This window comes from Pogona vitticeps, chromosome 1, assembly GCF_051106095.1.
Source record: "Pogona vitticeps strain Pit_001003342236 chromosome 1, PviZW2.1, whole genome shotgun sequence".
Taxonomy (NCBI): domain Eukaryota; kingdom Metazoa; phylum Chordata; class Lepidosauria; order Squamata; family Agamidae; genus Pogona; species Pogona vitticeps.
This window is the reverse complement of record NC_135783.1, coordinates 110,284,287-110,308,688: the sequence shown is the minus strand read 5'-3', so window position 1 is coordinate 110,308,688 and position 24,402 is coordinate 110,284,287. Positions and strand designations below refer to the sequence as shown.

The 24,402-nt window shown below is 38.5% G+C and overlaps 1 protein-coding gene across 3 annotated transcripts in view; it reads right to left on the bottom strand.

Moving 5' to 3' along the window:
* SNAP91 (synaptosome associated protein 91) overlaps positions 1 to 24,402 on the bottom strand; it is an 89,352-nt gene that overhangs the window by 49,500 nt on the left and 15,450 nt on the right. For all 3 annotated transcript variants that reach the window (XM_020793423.3, XM_072999131.2, XM_072999134.2), the window contains exons 3-7: positions 12,301 to 12,443; positions 9,471 to 9,546; positions 4,749 to 4,851; positions 1,670 to 1,763; positions 850 to 961 (exon numbers count right to left, since the gene is read on the bottom strand). In XM_020793423.3, coding sequence (XP_020649082.3) covers positions 850 to 961; positions 1,670 to 1,763; positions 4,749 to 4,851; positions 9,471 to 9,546; positions 12,301 to 12,443 — 528 coding nt within the window. The remainder of the gene's footprint in view (positions 1 to 849; positions 962 to 1,669; positions 1,764 to 4,748; positions 4,852 to 9,470; positions 9,547 to 12,300; positions 12,444 to 24,402) is intronic.

Here is a 24,402-nt window from a genome sequence, read left to right as displayed (position 1 = left end):
TAGAAGATTAATGATAAAAATAAAACTTCACAAAAGTTTGGCCAACTCAGTAAGTTTTGGGCTCCCTCGCTGGCAGTATTCCTTCTAGTCTTATTGAGGTAAAGGGACAGGCACGACAATAAGTAACTACACATAAGTTGTAAGGATCAGTATTAACCCAGAGACTTATGTATCAAACAGTTTACTTTAAAAATATATATATATTGTCAAAGCTGGGCTTCAAACCTTGAACAAGTGGATGGATCACAAAGTCATAAAGGAATACTGAATAATTTCTAGTCATGCAAATAATGGCTGCTATTAGTTCTGATCAGTAACTGGAGGCAATAATAGGGACTTCCTATTTGTCCTAGCCTGCTGATGGTATGGCTTGCCAAACAGCCTCCGTGGGCCATAGGTTCCCCTCCTTGCTTTATATCCAAAACAGGGATGCTAATCTGTGTCAGTGATTATCAGAATACATGTAAACATCATGAAGAAGCAACCACATATACATGGTTAATTTTCATAACACAGCACACCTCGGACAGGCTAGAAGGTACCCTGCAGTACATTGTTCATTATATTCTGCATCAGGCAGAATCTATATATACTTGAAGTTAAGGCTTCTCAAAGGACATCCACACATGCCTGATTTGTAAGCTAAATTCTTCCTAATACAGCTAACACAGCTCACAACTCATTTTGTATATGGGTAACATAGTGATGGATTTAAGAGAGTGTCATGTTAGTCTATACTAGGTTTAAAAATCAACACTGTCCCTTCTTCACAAACAAGATTGATTTTCAGAATTATTGTTCTGTCAGCAGCCATGTAATTTTTAAAATATGCCTCACTAAGTTACTTACCTAATAAGTTAATAACCCCATCATTGTAACAAGCAAACAGCTTGATGAGATCTTTGAATAGAAGCATAAATGCAGCATTTATAACCCCATTTGTCAATTCATTTGGATGAACCTACACAAAAATAAGAACCCATAGTTTATTTGCTGTCACTTACAACATTTGGTGCAAGGTTTTCTTTCAACATAATACAGAATGCTAACAATCACATACATTGTTCAGACACACTTAGGACTGAAAGTTTACACCTGTTTTAATGAAGTGACAAATTATGCCCCCGAAGATGAAAAAAGGTCTGCAATAAATGTTAACTACAAAGACCTCAGCTCATTACACTTGGGACAGAACAGAGAAAGGAACTTCATCTTTGGTTTCTAGCAACAGCAAAGTCCTGTCTCTTTCTCTCCTGTGAAAAAAATAAGAGATTGGAAAAAGGAAACCAGATGTAGTCTGCAGTTTCCTGCAGAATATAATAATATGTGTAATAATATGTGTAATGCACACTACACTGATAGTTGCATGCTGCTAAAGTTTAACATGGACTTATGGTGGGCCAAAAAGTATTGACCAAAAGCTTTTCTGTGTAATTCAACACACCGTTGTAAACTACTTATTCTTTCTGTAGCCTGGAGAAGCCTATCAAAGAAACAAAAACAAAAAAAACACCCAGCCAGCCAACCAAGAAAGAGCAAGAGAGACAGAGAGGAACTTGGTGTAAGCCCAGTGGCCTGAAGTGAGGTTTTATTTTTTCCTATATCAGAGATCCCAGGTGAAAACTTATTTTGCTTTTATCACAGATATAAAGAAATATTAAATACCTACATCAAATTCAAGAAGAGCATCTATTTGTCCCTGTAATATAGGCATGCTCTTCAGTAATTTTTCTGGCACCATTGTCCTCATCACACCATCAGCCCTGCAGAGACACAAAAAACAAAAATTACACCAAAAACAACCACACAGGCATTGTTTAGTAATCAGGAAAGAAATTAAAGCATCGAAGTTAGGTTTTACATTACCATTATTCAAAACTTCATTCTTGAAAAGAATTATTAAGTGTCTCACTACTCAATAACAAAAACCTATGGTTTCAGGGGAAAGATGGCCAAGTTCACTGACATCAGCAAAATCAAGAGCTGTCAACAACCAGAACACTTCTTCATGTCACCATGTCTCCATGTCCTGCTCGCACTCCAATCAGATGCAGTTATATGTGTATATTTTTTTGCCTCTATTTAGTTACGTAACATACACAGAGCATATAAATTGAAATTTTCAAACTAGTTTCTTCTTAGATTCTTTGATTATTCCACTTGCTTATCAGCAACTAATAAGCAAAGACTAATCAATGATCTTACTGCACTCCTACATGCACATTTTCTTTCTGTTACCTATATTTTATTCAAAATTAAATTCAATTTTATCAAAGGCTGCAATCCAGTGTATACTTGAATTTAGTCATCTAAATAGAAGACTCCACTGAATGGAACAATTTTATTTATTAACTACACCTTCATAGGATGAGGTTATAAAACTAGGTTTAAACATCAGCTGATGAGTTTTTAAAGTTGCTGTGGTTGCTTCACAAGCCCACAGCAAATGAGAAACAAATAATACACAGTTTCTGTTTAATAGAAAACATGGCATCTATCATATGCTGCAAACTTTAATAATGGCATGCAAAAAGCTATCTGGGCTGGGGAAGGTCAGATACTTGCAATCTTTACACAATACTTGGAGCATTGTAGTTACTAACATGGCACTTGGGATAGCATCTATATCTACTATTCTTGGGGTTAGAACAGATCATGTCTCAACCTAGCATGCTGGAAATAGGAAGCACACAATAAATGTAAGCCTCAAAGTTTTGCTCTCTTTTCCTATTTCAACTGATAATCAGGTTTTGATCAACCCTTCAAAAATGTTGGGAATTCAATCTCAATTGAAAAATCCATTACAAGATAAGGATGCATTATTTGATGACTTGGTCATCAAATTGTGCATGGTCTTCAGGAGCAGTTTCTCAAGATAAGATATTTATTTATTTATTTATTTATTTTATTTATATCCCGCCTATCTGGTCGTGTGAGGAGATAGGCATCCTAAATGGCTACAGGGGAATTGTAATAAAACAGGGGCTCCCACTTTGCATAAGCTTCCTTCATTCTATTACAACATATGGTGAGATGCCGATGTGTTGCAAATTTCCATCCTGAAAAGCAGCCACTAATGCAGTGAAGTGAGGACAGGTGAATTCAACAGCATTTTATTACACGAAACATTACCAGGGAAAAGGAGAGACATGGGGGCTGCTACATTCAGTCACAACCATATGCTTCCATTGAGCAACTGATTGTAGAGACGGGCATGGTCTGCCAGTTTGGCAGTTCACAATGTTTTGTTCTTTGGAGACAAAGGGGTTCCACAGGCAGCCTGGCTTCTTTCCCCTGCCTCCTCCATTGGGTGCCTACTCAGAGGAAGAAGTGGGGCAAGGAAGCCCAGGACGCAGACTCTGACTGAGCAGCTGCCAGAGGAAGTGGGAGAGAGAAGCCAGGGTGCCCATGGAACACCTCTGTGTCCAAAGAATGAACCATTACAAACTGTGATAGACAGTTCATGCCTATCTCTAATCACATGTCTTTTATTATTTGTCTCCACTCCAGTTGCTTCTTAGGGTTATTGTTGTTTGACCGTTAAATATAAGATCTTGAAACAGATATAGACACTGCCTTTATAACCAGTTTTTAGCTCTAAGGTAGAGTTTGTTTTTTTAAAAAAGAAGAAGAATACTGTACAGATGGCTTTGCCCTGTCAGCTTATAAAGTCTTTGTAGACACAGGATTGGGAAAACAATGTAAGCAGTTCAGTTTAACAGACCCACTTTTAGCTCAGATTTTTATTCAGAATTTAACACAGAACAATCTATGTACAGAATAGGACACACATTAGTATCTTCCTAATGCCTAGCAACACTTAGAATTTAAACAACTATAGCATTGTTCACTATAAAAAGGTAAAGGTTAAGGTTCCCCTTGACAATTTTTGTCCAGTCGTGTTCAACTCTAGGGGGCGGTGCTCATCACCGTTTCTAAGCCATAGAGCCAGCGTTTTGCCCGAAGACAATCTTCCGTGGTCACATGGCCAGTGCGACTTAGACACGGAACGCTGTTACCTTCCCACCAAGGTGGTCCCTATTAATCTACTCGCATTTGCATGCTTTCGAACCTCTAGGTTGGCGGGAGCTGGGACAAGTGACGGGTGCTCACTCCGTCACATGGATTCGATCTTACGACTGCTTGGTCTTCTGACCCTGCAGCACAGGCTTCTGCGGTTTAGCCCACAGCACCACCATGTCCCTCATTGTTCACTATACAATTATACAATTTATACCGTTTTCCTTTCTTTTCAAATAATTTAATACTATTTATGTGAAAGGCAAACAAACGTTATGGGTCCACTCCACATTGTACTATATTGTGAGTAAACCCACTGAACTCAATAACTACTATAAGACAAAATCTAATGTTACGACAAACCCATTGATATGGGACTCAAGTAAGTGGTAACGGACAAGTCCTATCCATTTCAAGGGGTTTACCCTGGCTGGGACTAATATTTGATTTAACTCAATGAAAGAACAAATTAAACTTCCATTTATTAAAGTGAGTCTGCTTCAGGCCTGACTCAGCCTGGTTCCAAGGCTCTGCCTGTTTTTTGATTAAGATCTTACAGAAGATTTGTGAAAGCTCACAAGCTTTAATGCTGGTACATTTGCATTCTATAATTCCATTCTTAATAACCTTCATAAATTGAATAACAGGGCAGTGTTAGTAATAATTACAACAAAATGTAGGCTATCACATTAGCACCAATAGTATTTTATTCTATAAGGACTGCTTACCCTTTCTTCACTCTTGCAAAATCAAATGCCATTTGTCTGTAGGAAAATGCTTTTTCATTCAAGTATCTACTGTAGCGCCTGATAAAGGTGGACATGTCATATCCTAGAAAAAGATGCCATAATCTGTTGAACAATTTTTAACCCATTAATCTTTAACAACGGAATGAAAGAATTGCAGCGTTCCAGATTTCAGCAATATTTTCTAAAACCATTTCTCCTATTCTACGAAGAGCAAGTAAAAAACAAATCATCTACATATACCAGTCTATGGACAGACTGAAAAAATTATTTGTGAGTCATATTACAGAGTTACAAAAAGAAAATAATGAGCCTGTTTCATTTTGGGTGACTTAGCACTATATTAAAGTTACTGTCAAACTAATATTTTGCTAATTACGTATAGTGGGTTATACTGGTAAGCCCCTGTGGGGAATAACTGTCCTGCTCATCTTAACAGCCACAAGTCACTCTATGTTACTCTGCTGAATGTGTGCTGATGATCTGTTATCAAATTTCATTACCTCATTATCCAGTTCTGTTCTCAGTATCCAACCACTGTACAACAAATTAACAGATTCTAGGCACTTTATACATCAGCATACAGAGAACATGCATTCAAGCCATTTTGGTTCTTTGGATGTCAACAAGACTGAGTTAATTTACTTGCTTTATGGAGCTATACTGGAAAGTAATTAATATTCAAAGATGGGGCGGACACATTCTGATCCTCCTTATATTGTTAGGTTGAAGTTGCTGTCACTTGTTAGTGCTCAAGGGAGTTGCATTCCAACATGCAGTCAGTCAAGACATGCTCACTGAACTTGCTAAATACTATTTCAGGCGAGACATGAAGAAATTGTACTAGCAGACCCAGAAAAAAGCCAAATAAACATGCAATGGAAGCTGAAGTATATCTGTCCATTCTGTTCTTAAAAGCCTCTAGTGTCCTTTGTATCCAATACCTTTCTTTGACGTCTAGGTATACCAAGAATTAAGTCATAAAACTTATGTTGTTGTCATTCTTGTTGTTTTAACTTATATACTGCCCCACAGTGCTGGAGCACTCTCTGAGTGGTTTACAATATAATTATGCAAACAACAACTTGCCCCCTCAGTGAGTTGGGTACTTGTTCTACCAACCTCAGAAGGATGGAAGGCCAAGTCAACCTTGAGCCGGCGACCTGATCCATCAAGATCAAACTCAGGCCAAGATCAGAGGCTTGACTGCAGTACTATAGTTTAACCACTGCACCACAGGACTCCTACACATGAAGGCTCTGTCATTATCATACAACATTTGAAAGTTTCTATTATAGAAATGTTATTATTTATTTGTAGGTGTGAGCAAAATGCAGCTCTCTAAATGCTGTTGGAATCCAACTCCCAGAAAGCCCAATCACTGACAATGCTGGCTAGCGTGGGTGGGATTTTGCAGCCCGGCAGTGTCACAAGAACTTTTGCCTTTCCCTGATTTATATGATGCCATCAAAGTTCACACGGCTTAGTAAGTTCCCAGAGAAGAGAAAACAGTTCCCTGCTCCCAAGGAGATCACAATATGTAATAGCCAAGGGTGAAGACAACAAAAGGAATGATATACAGACAATGCCAGACAAATGTCCTTAATACACTTACTACATATGTTTGTTCTAAAAATAATGTATTAAAAATCATGTAAGGCTACAACTGAAATAAAAGGATTAGGAAGAAAGGAATAGTTTGGATTTAGAGATGGGCACGAAAAGGTTCATCCCCGTTTGTAAAGGTAACAGCGTTGGTGTTGCTGCTCCTTTCCCCTGACTCCTCAGTCAATCAGCCACTCACCAGGCTCAGCTTGCTTGCTTTTTCCAACTCATCAGCTAGTCTCCCAATGAGGAGGAAATGCACAGACTTCTCTGCCCCACTCTTTTGTCTGAGTGGGAAATCAGCGGGGGGGGGGGGCGCACAGAAGCCTGAACTGTTGCTGGGACTGGAAGATGAGTTGAAGAGGTGCAGGAAGCTATCAGCATGCTGGGCCTGGTGAGCGGTGGATGGAGCCAGAGAAGGAGGGGGGAAGGAAACAGCAGCCCCTGTGCTGCCACCACCCTGACAAACAGGGATGAACCACTTTGGGCCCATGTCTATTTGGATTTCAAGTTCCCTTGAAATTCCACTATAAAGCTTTCCAATAATTTCTTTCCCAAACTTAAGACTTCAGTGTGAAAAGCTGTTACCGTCGAAACAGCTTAACATGAACGCTCATCAACAACCAGGGAAAAGGATCCATTGTTGAAAGGGGGGGGCAAGACTGGGTAGGGAGGATCTTGTTTTACTAAAGTAACCTACAAACTCTGGATAAAAACTGATACTGGACAGAAGACAGACCACAGATAGCATTGCCCCTCCAGCTGTTCCTATGTCTCTAGATCCATCACAGCTGGGTACTCATGCAGCATAGATGCAATGGGGTTTGACTCAAGGTGATAAAGGAAATCAGAGAGGGGCCCTATAAAGCGGTAGCCTTTTAGGATTCAGCGACTAAGCACATAGTTCCACGCTTTAGTAACCATCATCTCTGTATGGGGTTCCTTGTTAACACCTTTGGAGAAAAGGATAGAATGCTGCTATTTTACAAAGACTAGGGGAAAAAAATCCAGCTTAGAAAGTTCTCCTTTTCTCTTTCCTTTTGCATTACTAGGAAGGGGATCATCAAGTAGTACCGTTACTTCTTTCCTCCTTTCTTATATATTACAGCTGTCTCCTAAGGGGGGGGGGACCCACAGCCCCTACAATTGCCCAATTCACACACTGAACAGACCCACAAACGCAGGATGAGCAAATGGCAAACAATGTTATGAAAGTCTCGAGAGATGCAGGACAGCCTACCAATTTTTTTTTAAATGATCTGAAATTTAATTTACTAAATTAAATTTCAAATGATAGCAGAATGTTATGAGAATCATTTTAGAGATATTGACGTGAGCAAAGTGCAGAGTCCAAAATACTGCAGTTTTATTCAAGATCTCACCTCCACTTACTGAATCTGCTTATCAACTACTTTACCTTCTAATTTTTTTCTGAAATGTGTTGAAGAGACTAATTAGGGCTTGAGCACACAAGCCAAAATAATCATTTTATTTTCACTCCAGTTTGGAATCGATGCATTTTAAAAGGCGGTCATGTGTTGTATATATTGGTGAATCCATTCGCATTGTTGTGAAAAGAATAGCTTCATTTCCAATTATTTGAACTATTTTAGCAGACTATGCTGGGCAAGTATCTGAAATAGATTCCTTTATCTTGATGATTCTGGGGCAATCCTGGCCCCACCACTCCCTTAAAAAAAGAAATTAAACTTTATTGATATATTGATAAAGTGTTACAAGTTTAAAGCCCAAATTACAGCCCTAAAGTGCTTTATCAATATACCTGTTGAGAATTTTTTAAAATAATAATAATAATATTAGGACAGTGGCCATCCAGAGAAGGGAGATGAGGTAAGGCTGTCTTTTTTGTGGGCAATGTATTCCTGTTGTTTTTGTGGCAGCTGCTGCTATGATAAGAGATTCACTAAAATGCCTTTTTAAAAAAATTACCTTTGCAAGGTAAATTAATCGACATTCACACATGCAGAATTGAAATAAATTGAATCAATACATGATTGAACCCTAAATTGAAATTCTTGCAGATCTGAATCAAAAGGACTAGCAAAACCTTCATAGTTTCTTTCTCCTACTGAGGGAGGGATACATACAGAGGAAAATAAGTTTCTTCAGAAAGTGTCTGACATCATTTACAAATATTTAAAACTGGTTAATTTTCAGGCGCATTACCTAATTGTTTTAGACATCTCCATTTTAAAGGAGGGCTAACAAAGTGAGTCTACACTCTCTTTTAAAATTGTAGCAAGTGCAGAAGGCATTACTTGTTTATTTATCAGTTGAATTTCTATATCACCTGATTAGTGAAAAATACCACTCCAGGCACTGTACATGATAAAACAACACTTTAGGCTCCTTAGTGCAATTTTCTACTGTGGAAAAGCTCTGCACTAGCTGCCAATTAGATCATGATGTTACTTTTCATTTATTGCAACCATAAACATTTCAAAAACAGCTGAGAGAGACCACCTTAGCTTACCCTGGTCTCGCTATTGTGTGACAGAGGTCCTGCTTCCTGTACTGCAGACTGATGAAGTTTCTTTTGTTGTGGCCCAGTGCAGGACCTTCTGTATTTTGTTGAATAATCTCTGTACAAAGAGTTTGAGGGTGTGTGTGGCATCTTGTGTGTTTCTGCCATCATTTGTCAGGGATTTTCTTGACTGCTACCCTAGTCAGTTGTCCCTAGGGCTTTTAATGATTTTAATGAAATATGGCAATTCTTTATTGTTATATCACTTGCTTTACTGTCTTATTACTGCACCTTCTTCATCTTCTGTTTTTTAAATTCTAAATCACTTTGAGATTTTTTTAAAATGAAAAGTGATATGAACTCTCTTAAATAATCATAATGTCAGTATGACTTATTACTTCAATACTGGGGACAGGGACACAAAGTACTGCAGGTGAAGAGCAGTGAATACATTTAAGCTTTATCACACAAGTTCTTCATAAATATTTGCATTCATCCAATTGATCCACTTCATAATCCATGGCGATAATATAAAACATTTCTACCCGAGAAAACTTTGAAAAACTTTGCACAGATACAACTAGAGCTTTATTGATGAACTAAACAAATCTTACCATGTGATCCACTTTTATCCAAAAAATTGCTGAGATTGAATAGTGTGTTTCTAGATGCCAAATACTGAATAAACCTCTAAGAGGGAGGGAAAGGGATAAGATTAGTTGTATTTTCTCATTGACACTGTCTTCTTGCAATTTCATTACAGACCACAAGCATGTTTCTTTCTAGGTGAAAACCATGACAACTCTAATTAATGCTATGGCTTACACATCTCTAGCCAGTTTGAATACTTCTTTCTGGAGTGGTTCATTTCACAAAACCAAAATCTGTACTGCATCCTTCTACACTGAAAAGGCATGAGACAATTCAGTTTTCTGCACAGCTGTTCAAGTGGAAGACAATATTTTGGAATATCCTAGAAACGACTTACATCAGATAGATTCCAATATGCATATAATTAATTGTACAATTTAGTGCAACACATATAGCAAAACATTACATTTTTCATATGGGCACTTTAATGAAAAGATTTAATAAGAATTATAAAAGTCCTTATAGATTAAAATAACCTTTTAAAATTAGAATTTCTGGGGGGAGAGGGGAACCAAAAGCATGTTTACACCTTTATCCTAAATATCTGACATAGCTTACCTATCTATGAAACAACAATGCTAATATTCCTAACATTTTCCAGTAAAATATCAATAAGTCTTGATACATCCTCCAGGGGCCTGTGGCCAAAACAGAGAGTGAGCATTTCATCTTACAGGTATGAGATAAGGCACCCTGCTCTGACCAGAGGCTACCCTTGGGTACATCTCATCCAAACTGCTTATGTAAAGCAAGACCTAGAATCAAGTATGACAAGTTAACTGGTAAGTAGGATGTTCAACAAAAATATTAATTAAGCTACAATGTCACAGAAAAAGAGCTTTCAAAATCTATAAATATACACCTGAAGTTCCAGAGGTACAAGTCGACTACCATATTGTAGAGAAATAGTGGCTTATACAAAATGCACTAAATATCACCACAATTTTCTACTTGAGAGAAGGAACTAATATATTTCAAATAGGTGGGGGCAGGAATTTGACTTCATTTTGAGAAGACACGTAGTATAAAAACAAAGTAATAAATGAAGTAAATAAACTGAGAACAGATTTTTAGCATGTGCAAGTAACTGTAAAAGGAAACAGGAAAACATCTGTCAGGCCCTGGATCAAATAACTTCAATACATGACAGTGATCCTTTCATTCAAATAACATGATAATCCAATTTATAGATTTCATTGTGTCAGATAAATTACTGGATAAAAGGTCACTGTGAATCTCTAAAACATTCTGAATGATAAATCCACCCAAAGTGATGTACAAGTGGCCAAACAATTTGGTTTAATTTCAGTATGAGATTGTTTTTTCATGCTAGTCCAAAATAAGAGTTTCTTTATTTCTGTACAGGTCAGGACACAGAACAGTGTCCTGAGATAGGAGATCTCATAAACTGTTAAATTTCCTATATCACACATACTTAAAAGAGAACGACCATAGCCAATGTTGTGCTGACAGAATGAACTCCACTTACTGAACATGCATTTTTCAAAGAATTAGTATAAACAGTAGAGTTGATGGGAAAGCACACATATGTCAGAATTGCTGGCCACAACATCCAAGTTTGTTTATCTCTGTCATGTCCACAGAATTATGTCCTATCATGAACTTTGATAACTATGAAGAGGCCAACCAGATTCCTTTACTGGTAACCAGCTGGGTCACTTCAATGGAATATTTATGGATCCTATTAGTTTTCTTTCTTGTGGGAAAAGAGTAGATACAATGGTTGTCCTGTATATATCCATATCTTAGTATCTCCATCCTGAAGTGCCTCCATCTGAGAAACTTAGTCACTTCAGCCACATTCTCCATTCATTTGGGGCCAAGAAAAGTACTAAGCCATTGCTCTCTCCTCTTCCCCAACTTAATTCTGCATATGTTTGGATTTGGACTGCCTGTGTATAAGGAGCCTCTGCACTCAGAGGCACCACTGGAGTTTTCATGCACTGAAGGAACTCCAGATAAGAGGGTGCTACTGCCAATGAAACCTGAGAGCTGAAATTCTAGAGAGCTAAAGCTGGTTAGCAGGCATCAAAGTCTCTGCCATGAAGCCTCATATCAACAGTGCTGCCAGCAGCTATTTCTAATCCATTTTTGACTAACCATTTTTTTAAAAAAACACCTATCCCAATGTATGCCACAAAAGGCTGGGAAACATTTGATTATTATGCAATCTTTCATGGCACATATTTGAGCAGGGTTCTTTTTACAAAAAAGCTAATCAAGAGCAGGTTAAAAGCAGCAGCTGCTGACATGTTTGATGCAGAGCTGTGTTGGCAAACACTCTGGTGCCTGACCATACTCTAGCTCTGCTAACCAAGCTCTCGAGAATAGTCAGAGAAACAGTATCTTGATCTCAATCCTATTCCTGAATCTTTAAAGAAATCCTTTTTCCTTTAGATTTTTTTTCCGGTTGAAAGAATTAAAAGAGAGAAAAGAAAAAAAATCAAAGAAGGAAAGTAAAATTGCAAAAGATGAGCTGTCTTTGATCTTAGCCAAAACCTACTTCCCTGACATTACAAAAAGCTGCTCTAGAAGGGTAGAGAAGCCCCTGTCTTAAGCAGGAGACAGCACAATAACTTGTTTGTGCCTGTTATCCAAGGGGAAGTACTATGCTGAAATAATACCATCTGGAAGTCAGAAAGAACTGCCAATTTTTTTAATAACTGGAAGGTTGGATTGTATTTAATATATTAAAAGGAAAGCCATATTTAATTTAAAGCTACATTTCTAATACTTGATTGAAAATAAGCTTTGAGAACACTCTGTACTTACCTCATTGCCATGAACCATTAGATGATGTGTTGTAACTAAGGCTTTGAACACAACTACCCAACTACTGTTTGTTGCTCTTTCAAAAAGTGTATCAGCCATTTGAGGAATGTTGACATTTGTTTCATTTGTAGCCTGGATCAGATCTGTTTTGGGAAATCGGAAATTGATTATAGTAAATAAAGGGATAATATATTTGTTAAAGACCATCTAGTCCACCAAAAACAAGAAATAATTTACAAACTAACATCATTATGGTATAAACTTTCATGGACCCTGTCCATCAATTGCAAGAAGTTTTACCTCGAATTAGAAATATACATGTGGATTGCAAACAGCAAGATCAGATGAAGTGAAATGCAAAAAGTACAGAAATATGTTAGTATTTAGAGCATCATGATACTTTTTGCTCTTAATATCATTACAGTCACTCTAGTTTATTGACTAATAGTACCACAGTATTTGGATTTTATTCTAAAAAGCGTACAGTAAGGCTTTTTTTTGGGGGGGGGGGTAATCAATTCATGGGAGACACAAGAAAAACATGTTTACATTCCAAAACAGAGCAGGTTGTGCTGGGCTGCCTGTAATTATTATCACTTATCAGAGGTTAGCAAATGAGTGCAAGCTTGAGCTTAGCCAGAAAAGGTACGGCATTCATATGCAACACAAATCATGTAACCAAATGATTGCTGGGACTTAAATGGACAAATTACCTTCCATTATTTTTTGCATTCTTAATATTTTTTTCTTTGTTCCTGATCTGCTTTGGAAGTTCACAGTAATTACTCTGCTTCAATAGCAGAAGCTTTCAGTCCAGTTTGCCACAAATAGGGAAAAACCCTAATCCCCTTTCAGTTCATCTCTTAAAAATGTGTTTCAAATATTACAGCTTAATACACCACAAAAATATTTACTCTTCCTCCAGCTTAAAGCATGCTTCTGCCTGTGCACAAACACACACAAGAAGCACAGTCATTATTTTAGTGCACAGTCATCACTTTTGTGCCATTTCCCTGTCTTCTCTGCCAGTGCTCTATCAGCAACCATCCGGGGTAGGGGGTGGGGAGACTGGGAAAGGCTTTCTACAACCTAAGAAAATTATGTCGATCTGTCAGGGAGAGAGCAAATACTTGGGTTTAGCCCAGCCTTAAATGGTTGAGAAATAACATTAAAAATGGGCTAGTCTATACTGAGTGCTCACTGGAAGGACAGATCCTGAAGCTGAGGCTCCAGTACTTTGGCCATCTGATGAGAAGAGAAGACTCTCTGGAAAAGACCCTGATGTTGGGAAAGTGTGATGGCAAGAGGAGAAGGGGACGACGGAGGACGAGATGGCTTTGACCCAACTCCGGGAGGCAGTGGAAGACAGGAGGGCCTGGCATGGTCTGGTCCATGGGGTCACAAAGAGTCAGACACGACTTAACGACTAAACAACAACAGTCTATACTTTTGAACTCTCTCCCAGCTCCTACTACTTGAGAAGGATAGCTGGACAAAAGAAATTACCTCTCTTAGCAGCTTCTGAAAGATGAGTGTTTCTGTGGTGTAGCCTGTAGTATGAGGTGGGCAGGTTTTAGGCACAGTTATTCTTTCCACAGTTACTCCCTTGCAGTGTTTATCAGTGCAAAAAGAGAATTCACTAATAGAGGTTTACTGCCCAACATATTCTTTGCCAATCTTTACTTGTTAGTAGCAAACGCAGTGTTGAACCTCTTTCTCACAGACAATTCAGTGACACCCAAAATTGTGTGCATGCACACCCTCATAGTGACTTCCAGTCAGATCTGGTTTTGAAGCGTGTGGTGCTGAGGCAGGTTGGGATGGGGGAGGAATGGCTGAAGTTGGTCAGCCTGGTCTGACCTGAGAGAGTGCATCTACCAAACGCTTTTATTGTACCTGTTAAAATAGTCTCTGTCAGATGTTCTCTGGATGCACAGCTTCCCAGATGGCTGTACAATTAGTATGGCCCAGCTACAAGGCAAGGGGCCTTCTCTGCATGCCCTCCTCCCTTTGAAAAATAACCTCATTACAGAAATCGACCTGGTTTCCTCACTATAATCATGTAAGCACTGGTATAAGATCTTCCCTTGCACCAATTAATATTTAATTGTTATTTTGTTATTTGTTCTATTAATAGATTTTAAGTACCTTATTTTAAGCTTTAGTGGTAGAGCTAGGAGCCAGGAGTATGAATCTTCACCATGCCTCTGAGAGAGGCACAGCCAAGATTTCCTGGAGCATTTGTGGTTGATGGGGTTAAATCCCCTGCAACCTGCGTGGCCTTCGGAAAGCTGTACAGTTCCAGAGCACCACCAGAAGAAGGTAGTAAAGTAGTAGTCTGCTTCTGAATACGTATAACTAGAAAACCTTAGGTGTGTAATCATAAACTGGAATCCACTTGATGGAATTTAATAACTATAGTATTATCATAATGTTTTAATATTGAAAGTGACTGAATCATTGTTTTGGTTTTTATTTTATGGATCATAAAATAATGTTTAATGTAACATTCATTTTTTTTCTTGTCAACTGCTCCACGTGCCTATGATAAGAGCAAAATAGAAATTACAAGATGTACTAGTGTAAAGCAATTTAAGCAACTGCTGATTTTCTGACTGTTGCACTTTAGAGCTGGAATTGGAAATGTGCCCCACCCCTACAGATATTTTATATGTACCACCTCCATCAGCCCTTTCCAGCAAAGCCAAAGGTGAAAGGACTTAGGAGAACTGTAAGCTTAAAATATTTAGAAGGCCTTAATTACTAACAAAGATAGGCATAAACCAGCAAAATGGTGGTTCATTTGATTTGTAGTTCATCAAAGTCCTTGAACCATGAACCACAAATTTCTGAACTTTTACCAAATGAACCACAAATCAGTTTGTCAGCTCCATAAAATCTCTCCCCCCCCCGGCCTCTAGAGATACAAAAATTGCACAGAGGCTTCCCCTGACTCTCCTCTACAATCCGTCCAAGTTAGATTAAGTTTGGGTTTCGGATGTCTGAGTTTTTTTTTTTTAATTTAATTGAGAGGCAGCCCGGCCAGCTCCCACAGCCTGGGCTGCCTCTGCACATGGGCCTGCCTAAACCAACCAGGAAGTTCGGGAAAATGCTACACAAGTTTGTGGTTTGAATCAGTTCAGGTTCTCTGATTTGAATGAACCCAAACTGACCCAAAACAACAAACCAGCAATTTTCCATGTATTTTCTGGTTTGTTTTTTGGTTCGTGCCCATCTCTAGTTATCAATTCTGCCCCAGAATCTATGAATTACCATGATTGCAGATTAGTTGGCAGTAATTCTTAGCCAATCCTCCTAACTGCAGAAATCACCTAGCCTAAAAACCGTCCAGGCTTCTACAGTAACATGGTGGCCGTGGGGATCAATATGGACTATGCAGTCCGCATAACTAAGCTATAATTTAAACCCATTTTTCTGCTATGAATAAGTAGAAACAGCTTTCTTACATGTTAGCAGCAAATTCAGTGCTTTTCTTATCATGCATGCAACTGTACAATTCTATTACCATAAAACTAGCTTTGTGTGACTTTCTCAGACACAGCTGTCTGAACTACAAGGTTACAAACACCATTAAAACCAGATGTATTTGCTGCAGTGTACAGTGATCTCTCCATAAGTTGTGAATGGTGTCTAAAACAGGACTTCAGACTGAGAGTAACATGTCTTCCACTTTGAAGTGTAATATTCCAAGAACAGTTCCTGTTATGAAATCAAGAGCAGGAACAGGAATAAATCTACTTTGCACCCTCCATCGTTTCTACAGGAGGGCCAGGCCAACACATTTTGCTGCCCGTGACAAAGAACAAAATGGGGTACTACTACCCCATCCTATGTATAGTAACTGATCAGAGTAGCAGCTGAATCTTACTTTAGTCAACCCTGGCAATAGGCCAGCATCCTCCATGGCACATGAGGGCAACAGATTAGCCCGGGGGGGGGGGGAGGTTGGGCAGGCTGTGTGACGTCTACAACTCTGTCGTCCAGCACCTCACCACAACTCACCCACTGCTCTATGTGGCATCTTCTTGCCGCTCTCCCAAACAAAAGCTGCAATGGTTGCATTATGTGAGCAGAAAAATGCAAACATCAAGTCATGGACAGAGGGTTGGAGTCCGTGGTTTAAACAAAATGACCAGAGGAGCTGTTACCTCACCTTTCAGCATGAGCTGCCTGAGGTGGCTGTCTCATTCTGCCAAGAACCACCCTGGCACAGAATCAAACTTATTTCCCTGTTATTCTTAGCAAAGCCACTGTGTTGCTGTCTGAATGGTTTCCATGGTGCAAGATGCAGAATAACAAGAGTGGTTTCAACAAGAGGAAAAATTACTACGGTTTGAAGAAAAAAACTAAAGCTTTTGCTCCATTTGGGCAGGCAGGTACCTGTCAGTGATTCTATTAAACCAGCATTTTCTCAATCACATTCATGTGGCAAACAGAAGTGGGGGAGGGAGAAAAAGAAAATTAAAAAAAGCTAAAATTCAAATAAGTACCTGTTTTGCAGGAAACCTATTTAGCTCAACTGCGTGATCATGCAAAGACAGTTATTAATCCTTAAATGCAAGAACTGTTAGGAGCTTTTGTTATCTGGAAATCTTAAGGCTGTAGCAATTACTACCTATAGAGAAACTAGTTGAGACAAAGAAAGCAAAACGTGATCAAATTAATAAAAACGCACTACCCAAACAACTTCTCCATGGGCAATTTTTACTTCATAAGTAAAAAGACAAAGGGAATGCTCAGCCCTTCAGCTGCAAGCAGAACTGTTGGCTAATTGTGACAGTGTGAGCGTGCCAGGTAGCCAACAAGCTCGTGGTAAGCTGTCGGGCTCCATTAAGATGGCTGAGAGAACTCAGCCTAGGGAAGAGGCTAAGGCACAGGCAAAGGGTTAGGGAAGACAACCGGGGAAGGCACAGCAGCTTAATCAAAGGACACCTGCTGTGAGCAAAAGGAGGAGAAAAAGGAAAGAAGTGAGAGTGAGCCATCCCCTCCCACATCTGAGAGGAAAGCAGAGGATGGAGGAATTGTGAGAGTTACCTGAAGTGGTTCATCAGATGAAAGGGCTGAAGGCGGGAGAAAAGGGGGAGGAGCAAGAGAAAGGCGTCCATAGGGAGGTGGATGTGTTCCTTACTTCAGAGGAAGGGGTGAAATCAGGAGAGATGGAAAAGTTGGTGATTCTGGAAGATTAGTGGATCGAAGGAGAACCTGAATCCAGGGGATTTAAAGTGCCACAAAAAGAGATAGAGGTGGAGGGTAAAGACTGCACCAGGAAGGATGAGAAAAGGATATAAAACCAACGATAGAGGGATTGTACCCCAAAGAATGGACGGTCCTAGTTTATCTGCAGGGTCAAGGTCCAGTGAAGAGAGTGACCAGGCCAGGACCACTTCAACGAGGAGAGAAACCTCCGGAGGGAAAGTGGGCACGACACCCCTGTTGCGGGACTATTTGTGCCATAAGGAGTGGATGGCAGAGGAAACCAACCGATCTGGAGCGCTTTCGTCAGTCCTATCGTTAGAAGAGGATTCCTATGAAAAGTCATTGCCCATGTTATGGAACAATTTACCGGTTAATGTGGACTTTTATGACCCCGTTGAAGTTATTGTAGAAAAAGACCCTCGTTGTGTTAATAAAGAGTTATTTAAAGAAACACCTCTCTTGATGTTTCCCGCGCAAATTCAGTGACTGCCAAAGACTAGTAATGAACCCAATCATACCTGCCTGAGGCAGCCAGGAGCCAGATAAAAGAGAATGAAGAGGGGGCTTTCTTTCCAAATGTAGTATGTATGCTGAGTGACAGAGAAGGCCTTCTCCCATGTCCCCATCAGATACACCTAGAAATGATAGCAGCAATAGCATTTTGAATTGTGGTCTCTTGCTGTAAGTGGAACAAGAACTGCCTAGAAGCAGCAGACTGGATACTAGAGGCAACCCCTCTGTAGTCTAGAACAGTGGTTCTTAACCTTTGTTACTCAGGTGTTTTTGAACTGCAACTCCCAGAAACCCCAGCCAGCAGAGCTGATGGTGAAGGCTTCTGGGAGTTGCAGTCCAAAAACATCTGAGTAACAAAGGTTAAGAACCAGTGGTCTAGAAGATAGAAAACTATAATGCCATCATGGCCTCTTGTCTCATTTATGAAGCAGAGCACATGCAGACATGGTAATCCTGCCACAGACTCTCTCCTTTCTTTCCTTGGACCATGGATATCTAGCATTTCAGCTTCAGAAAAGACCAGATAAGTCAGTTGCAGCCACCTCTCTGGCTTGTTTCCCCCTTAAAAAACACAAACCAGAATCCATTGTCTTTTTTATGCTTTCTTCCTCTGTTATGTACATGGAAAGGTAAATATGCCAGAGCACTGGCTATCGCCAGGCTTGAACGGCAAAACGAACAAGCAAGTTACATGGTCTGTTCAGCACCTCCCACTGTAAGTGGGAGCAACAGGGCAGTATGCACCAGCACATGGCTCGTACTCAGTAAAACAGGGCTCCTGCAATTCCTTGGTTTAGCATTATATTCAAATGCTAGCTTAGAGTGATTCCACCTGCAAAAATAACTCCACTATCAACCTACAACATCTGGCTGTTGAAGGGCAGATAAGTTTTTATTCATGTTCCTGTTCAGAAAAACTGAGACTCCTGGGCAAGTAGCTAGAACTTTGCTTTTAACAGATTTTCCTGAAATGTAGTCTTAGATTGAATTTTATGGTTTGATTCCTTGCTCTTGCTGTTAATAGATAAGGTGCTTTATCTTTAAATTCATAGACACAACATCGAGTGAAAAATTAGGATATAGGGAGCCCTTAATAAGATACAAAACAATTTGTGTTCTGCCTATTAGTGCCGGAAGCTAGAGTTTGGAAAATATTGCAACAATAACATTAACCTTACAAAAAAAAAAACCTCTTAATTTCTGGGATCAACATGATACTTTTTATCTACAGACAGAAAAAGAAAAGACATACATACACATAATTGAAACATAATGAATGTAAAGAAAATGACAATAGTGAAAGGAATTCAGACTATGCTTAAAGAAGACGCCAACACATTGTTCTAATTTTGTTTCCTCTTCCTTTGGATTTCCTTTCTAGCAAAGCAAGAGACAAGCAACATCAAGCCTCTAGCAGCTGACCAAGCATCTAAACATTTGAAATGCAGAAATGTAAGATTTGCCTCAAATGACCTCTGCAGAGTGTGGTTTATGATTCTGTTCTCTCATTTGTCCCTTTTTATGTTTGCTTTATGGATACTGGAAGCAGAAGTATTTTCTTGCTTTTTACCATGGCTTGAATTGTTGGGGATTTTTATTTGCTTCTTTGTTTGCTATTCTAGTCCTCTTTTCTCCCCCCAGTTTAGTGACAGAAGGTTGTTCTCAAGTACCACCTACCCAAACTCCTTGGTTGCATTATTCCAGAAATAGATATTCAGGACATTCCCAAAATCAGTTTTCCTGTATCCTTCCCATTGCACACAAAAATATGAAGCTGAGTCTTGTTACTATATAACACTGATCTGTTATATATGGCATGTCTTCTAAAACAAGATCTTTATATATTCCTTTGCTAATACATTCAATTGCTGTTGCAAAGCAAGTGCCATAAATGTGGGTGTCCTTATATTATAGCTTAACATTATGATTATATCATTCTTCATTGAAAACTGCACTGAGTATCTCTGTTTTGAAGTGGAAAAACAGGATATACAAACCCAACAATTAACAATTAAATATATTACAATTTGTGTCATATGGTCCTTCTGATATATTTATTAACACTACATATTTGCAAATACATTGAGAAATTCAGTATGCAGTATATCAAGACTTAAGGCAACAGATCAATCCATGTATGTTTCTGGGCCACAAGTGCTCCATTGAGCAAAGTCAGCCCTGAGCTGTCCACCTGAACCCATTGGGATCAAACTCAAGTCATGAGCAGTGCATTGACTGCAGTACTGCAGTTTTGACAACTGTCCCTTTATTGAGTTAATTCATCCTCTTTTCCTGTTGCCCTCAAGACATCTTTGTCAATAGAAAACCATTCTGTTTCTCCACATGCTTTTTTAAAGTTGCCTGTTGTCCAGAGTATATATTAATCATGAAGAAAATTCAAATGTTGAAATACATCAGTTCCATCATAGCTTTTCATGATCCACGCAGTCAAAGGCTTTGCTATAATCTATATAGCATAGACTAGTTTTTTTCCTGAAATTCTTTGGTATGTTCCATTTGCCAAAATATATTTGCAATGTGATCTCTAGTGTCTCTTCCTTTTCAGAATCCAGCTTGACCACCAGGCATTTCTCACTCTATATATGGCCATTCTTTGCAGTAAAATCTTGAGAACAACTTAGCTTGCATAGGAAATTAATGCAATAATTATACAGCTACTGCTATCTTTAATATCTTATTTCTTGGAGATCTAAATGTATACTGAACATTTCCAGTCTGTGGGCCATTGTCTTGTTTTCTATATTAGTTGGTATATTCTTGTTAGGATTTTTATTGATTCAACTTCTATAGCTTGGAGCAGACCTACTAGTGTCCCACTGAGCCCTGGTGATTTACTGCTTCCAAGTGCTTTGAGAGAGATTTTAATTCTGCCTTTTAAAATCACAGATTCTTTATCACAGATAAAGGAATCTCTCATCCTTGTGTCTCTTATTCACAGCTATTCAAGACACTGTTTCAATCTTCTCTTTATTTAACCCTGGTTATATAATATATTTCCCAGTTGACCTTTCAGCATCTCTAAGCTAGGTTTAAATTTTCCTTCACTCTTTCTATGTCTCTCTATGTCTCTATGCAACAATTGCTGAAAAATAGCATAAACATTCTAAACCTATTTCTGCCACTTCTTACTTTTGCCTCTTGACCATTGTGAACAATTTTAAGTGTTTCATTAGTCATCCATCTATGCTGTTTGTTTCTTTTGACTACAGAAATAAGAGAGGGAGCATTCCTTCCTAATAATGTGTCTGGTTTCAGACCACAGTTCTTCTGGTTTCTGGTCAGTTAAGTAATCAGATTTTCAATAAACAGGTTGCAGACTTCACAGAAGTCTATGAGTTATTCTTTTCCTTTATTTCTGACTCTTAGGCCATATTCTCCAACAATATTTGGTTCTACTTTATTTCTTACTTTTGCATTTCAGTCACTTGTGATTATCAACCCATCCTGTTTTGGTAAGTGATCAGTTTTTTCCTGGACACTCAAAAACTTTTACTTTCTTCTTAAGTATTGCACAAAGCATACTTGAATAATGTTTATACTAATTTTGCCAACATCTGCATCTCTGCAGCTTCCACCCACTGGTTCTAGTCTTGATTCTGGATCAACAGAGAACAGTTTTACTTCATTTTTACATGACAGTCTTCCAGATATTTTTATACAGATACAAGAACTTCTAGTTTTTCATCTGCTAATGTGATCTATGCCATCTTTTGCCAATAATGCCATTCTGCACTCTACATAGGACAAATGAAATAATCTTTATTCAAAAGAATTAATGGACATAAATTGGACATCAGGAATGACAATACACAGAAACCTGTTTCGAATCATTTCAGTCTATTAGGATCCTCTTCACAGGATTTGAAAGTTGCTATTCTGGAGAAGAAAAATCACAGAATAGGAATCCAGAAGGAAACAGCTGAGATTAAATATATACATATGATTAATACCCATCTCAATGGATTAAATATTAGCCAAAGGTTCTTAAGCCAATAATCATAATAATCATGTGCCATCAAGTTAACTCTGCCTCATAGTGACCCTTTTCAGAATTTTCCAGGTAGAGATTACTCAGAGGTAGTTTGTCATTCCCTTCTTCTGAGGGGCGCCCTGGGACTGTGTAGCTTGCCCAAGGTTACACAGGCTGGCTCTATTTGCAGGAGGCACAGTGGGAAATCAAACTCTTAACATCTGGCTCCGTAGATAGATACAGTACCTAACCCACAGCTATCTAGCCAACTCTCTTAAGCTGTTACAAAATGTGAAATACTATGATATTGTTACTTTCTGTCATTTTCCACAATTAGGTTCCTTCCCAACAGCCACCCTTACAGAATAAACTTCAAAGGTAAACTCAGTCATTTTTAACTCATGACCACACAGTATATTGTTTCTGCTGTTGTTTCTATAGACTAGAGTTTATTTAGCCACTAATCACTGTTGCTCTTTACAGGACAAAGCTTCAAAAGACAACTATATATACTAAATAGGGGTCTTAATCATGACTAGGTGTGGCATGCCACAGCTCTACCAAACACTGTCTCTTTGTCTTAGAGCCATATATGAATGTTTTGCTATGTAGTCTCTATATTCTCACTTTTATGTTTGAAGAAGCGGACTTGTTCGATGAAAACTCACATTAAAATGTAACATTTAGTTTTTAAGGTGCCACAACATCTTTGTCTTTTTTCTTTGGTTTGGTTTGGAGTTTCTTGTTGATATGCTTGCACAGACTAACAAGACTATCACTCCAAAAGTTCCAGATATTTGAAGACAGTATCTCCCTTTAATCTTCTCTTCTCCCAGGCTAAGCATACCACAGATCTTTTAACAGTTCCTCATAACACCTGGTTGCCATTCTTTAGACACATTCTAATTTGACAATGTTGTTAAAATAAGGCACTCAAAGATGGCCCCAATAAAGTAAATAGCCAGTGCAGAACAGAGCTGAAGTATTATTCCCTGTGAACTGGACACTCCACTTTGTTAATGTAGTCTACAGCAGCATTACCTTGTTCAGCACTTGCAGTTCAGCAAGTGTACTGCATTGCTGGCTCATATTTAGCCTATTATCTACTTTGATGCCCAAATCATTTTCACATGCACTACTGCCAAGCCAAAAGTCCTTCATTCTATACCTGTATCTTTCTTTCTTTCTTTCTTTCTTTCTTTCTTTCTTTCTTTCTTTCTTTCTTTCTTTCTTTCTTTCTTTGTATCTCAATAGCTGATAATACTGGCTAGATTTTCAAAACTGGAACTACACAATATGTTTTTCAATGAAATTCTCTCTACCTCCACAGTAAAATGGTGATCGGTTTAATTTCCACTAGTTACTTCTGTAACACTATAACTGTAACTTTGTATTTTTACTAGTTTAACGTTGTTGGTGAAGAGGAGGAGGAGGAGGGGAAGGAGGAAAAAATAATATTGTAGCACTAACAGTTTTATTTCCATGTGAGCTTTCATGGATCAAAATCCACTTCCTCATGCACAGGCCTGCAAATACCTGCCCTGTATCTTTGTACATATCCCCATGAACAGGTGAAGATCTACATAACAGACAAAAGTGCCTATGATTTGTGCACATAGGAATGGTACTTTCAAGCTATCAATTACTTCAATTAGCAGGTCCTAGCCCAATTAACAGTTGTCAGCCAAGTGGAATTGGCTATCACACAAATGCTAAGAGATGTTTCTGGGACAGGAATCAGAGTCTGTCAAGTCCATCAGAGTCTGTTTCATCTTGTTAATTTTGCTTCAATTGTCTATCCTGTCAAGATCCCTTTGAACCTTAATTCCATCTTTCATGGTGTTAACTATTTTTTCAGCTTTTGTGCCATTTAATGATCTGTGAATTCTCCTTCTTACAAGGGTCAATTGTACTGCAATGTTTCAAACCCTCCTGTATTACTGTGGGATTTATTTATATATTTTATTGTTTTCAGACACTCAACGTCCAATTTAAATTAATGTATTTCCAATATACAGCAAGTGAGGAGGTGTTTACGTAGCAGTAACTCATTTGCCATAACAACTACTGTACAGAGACACAAATGATAATAGTACTTTTTGTTATTCCCAAATTTATGAAATGTAGATAGTTAATGTTGGGGGGGGGTTATATGAAACCCCTATAGGAATAAACACAGTGCACTGTTTATCTCCAGAAGCAATCTCTGTAGAATTATACAAACCTGTATAATTATACAAAGCAAACCTCAATTTGTTGCTCTAATTTCTTGGGTCCTTTATTTATTTATTTATTTGTTTGTTCGATTTATATCCTGCCCATCTGGTATATTCTACCACTCTGGGCGGCTTACAGAATATCAAAACAATTAAAAAAACATA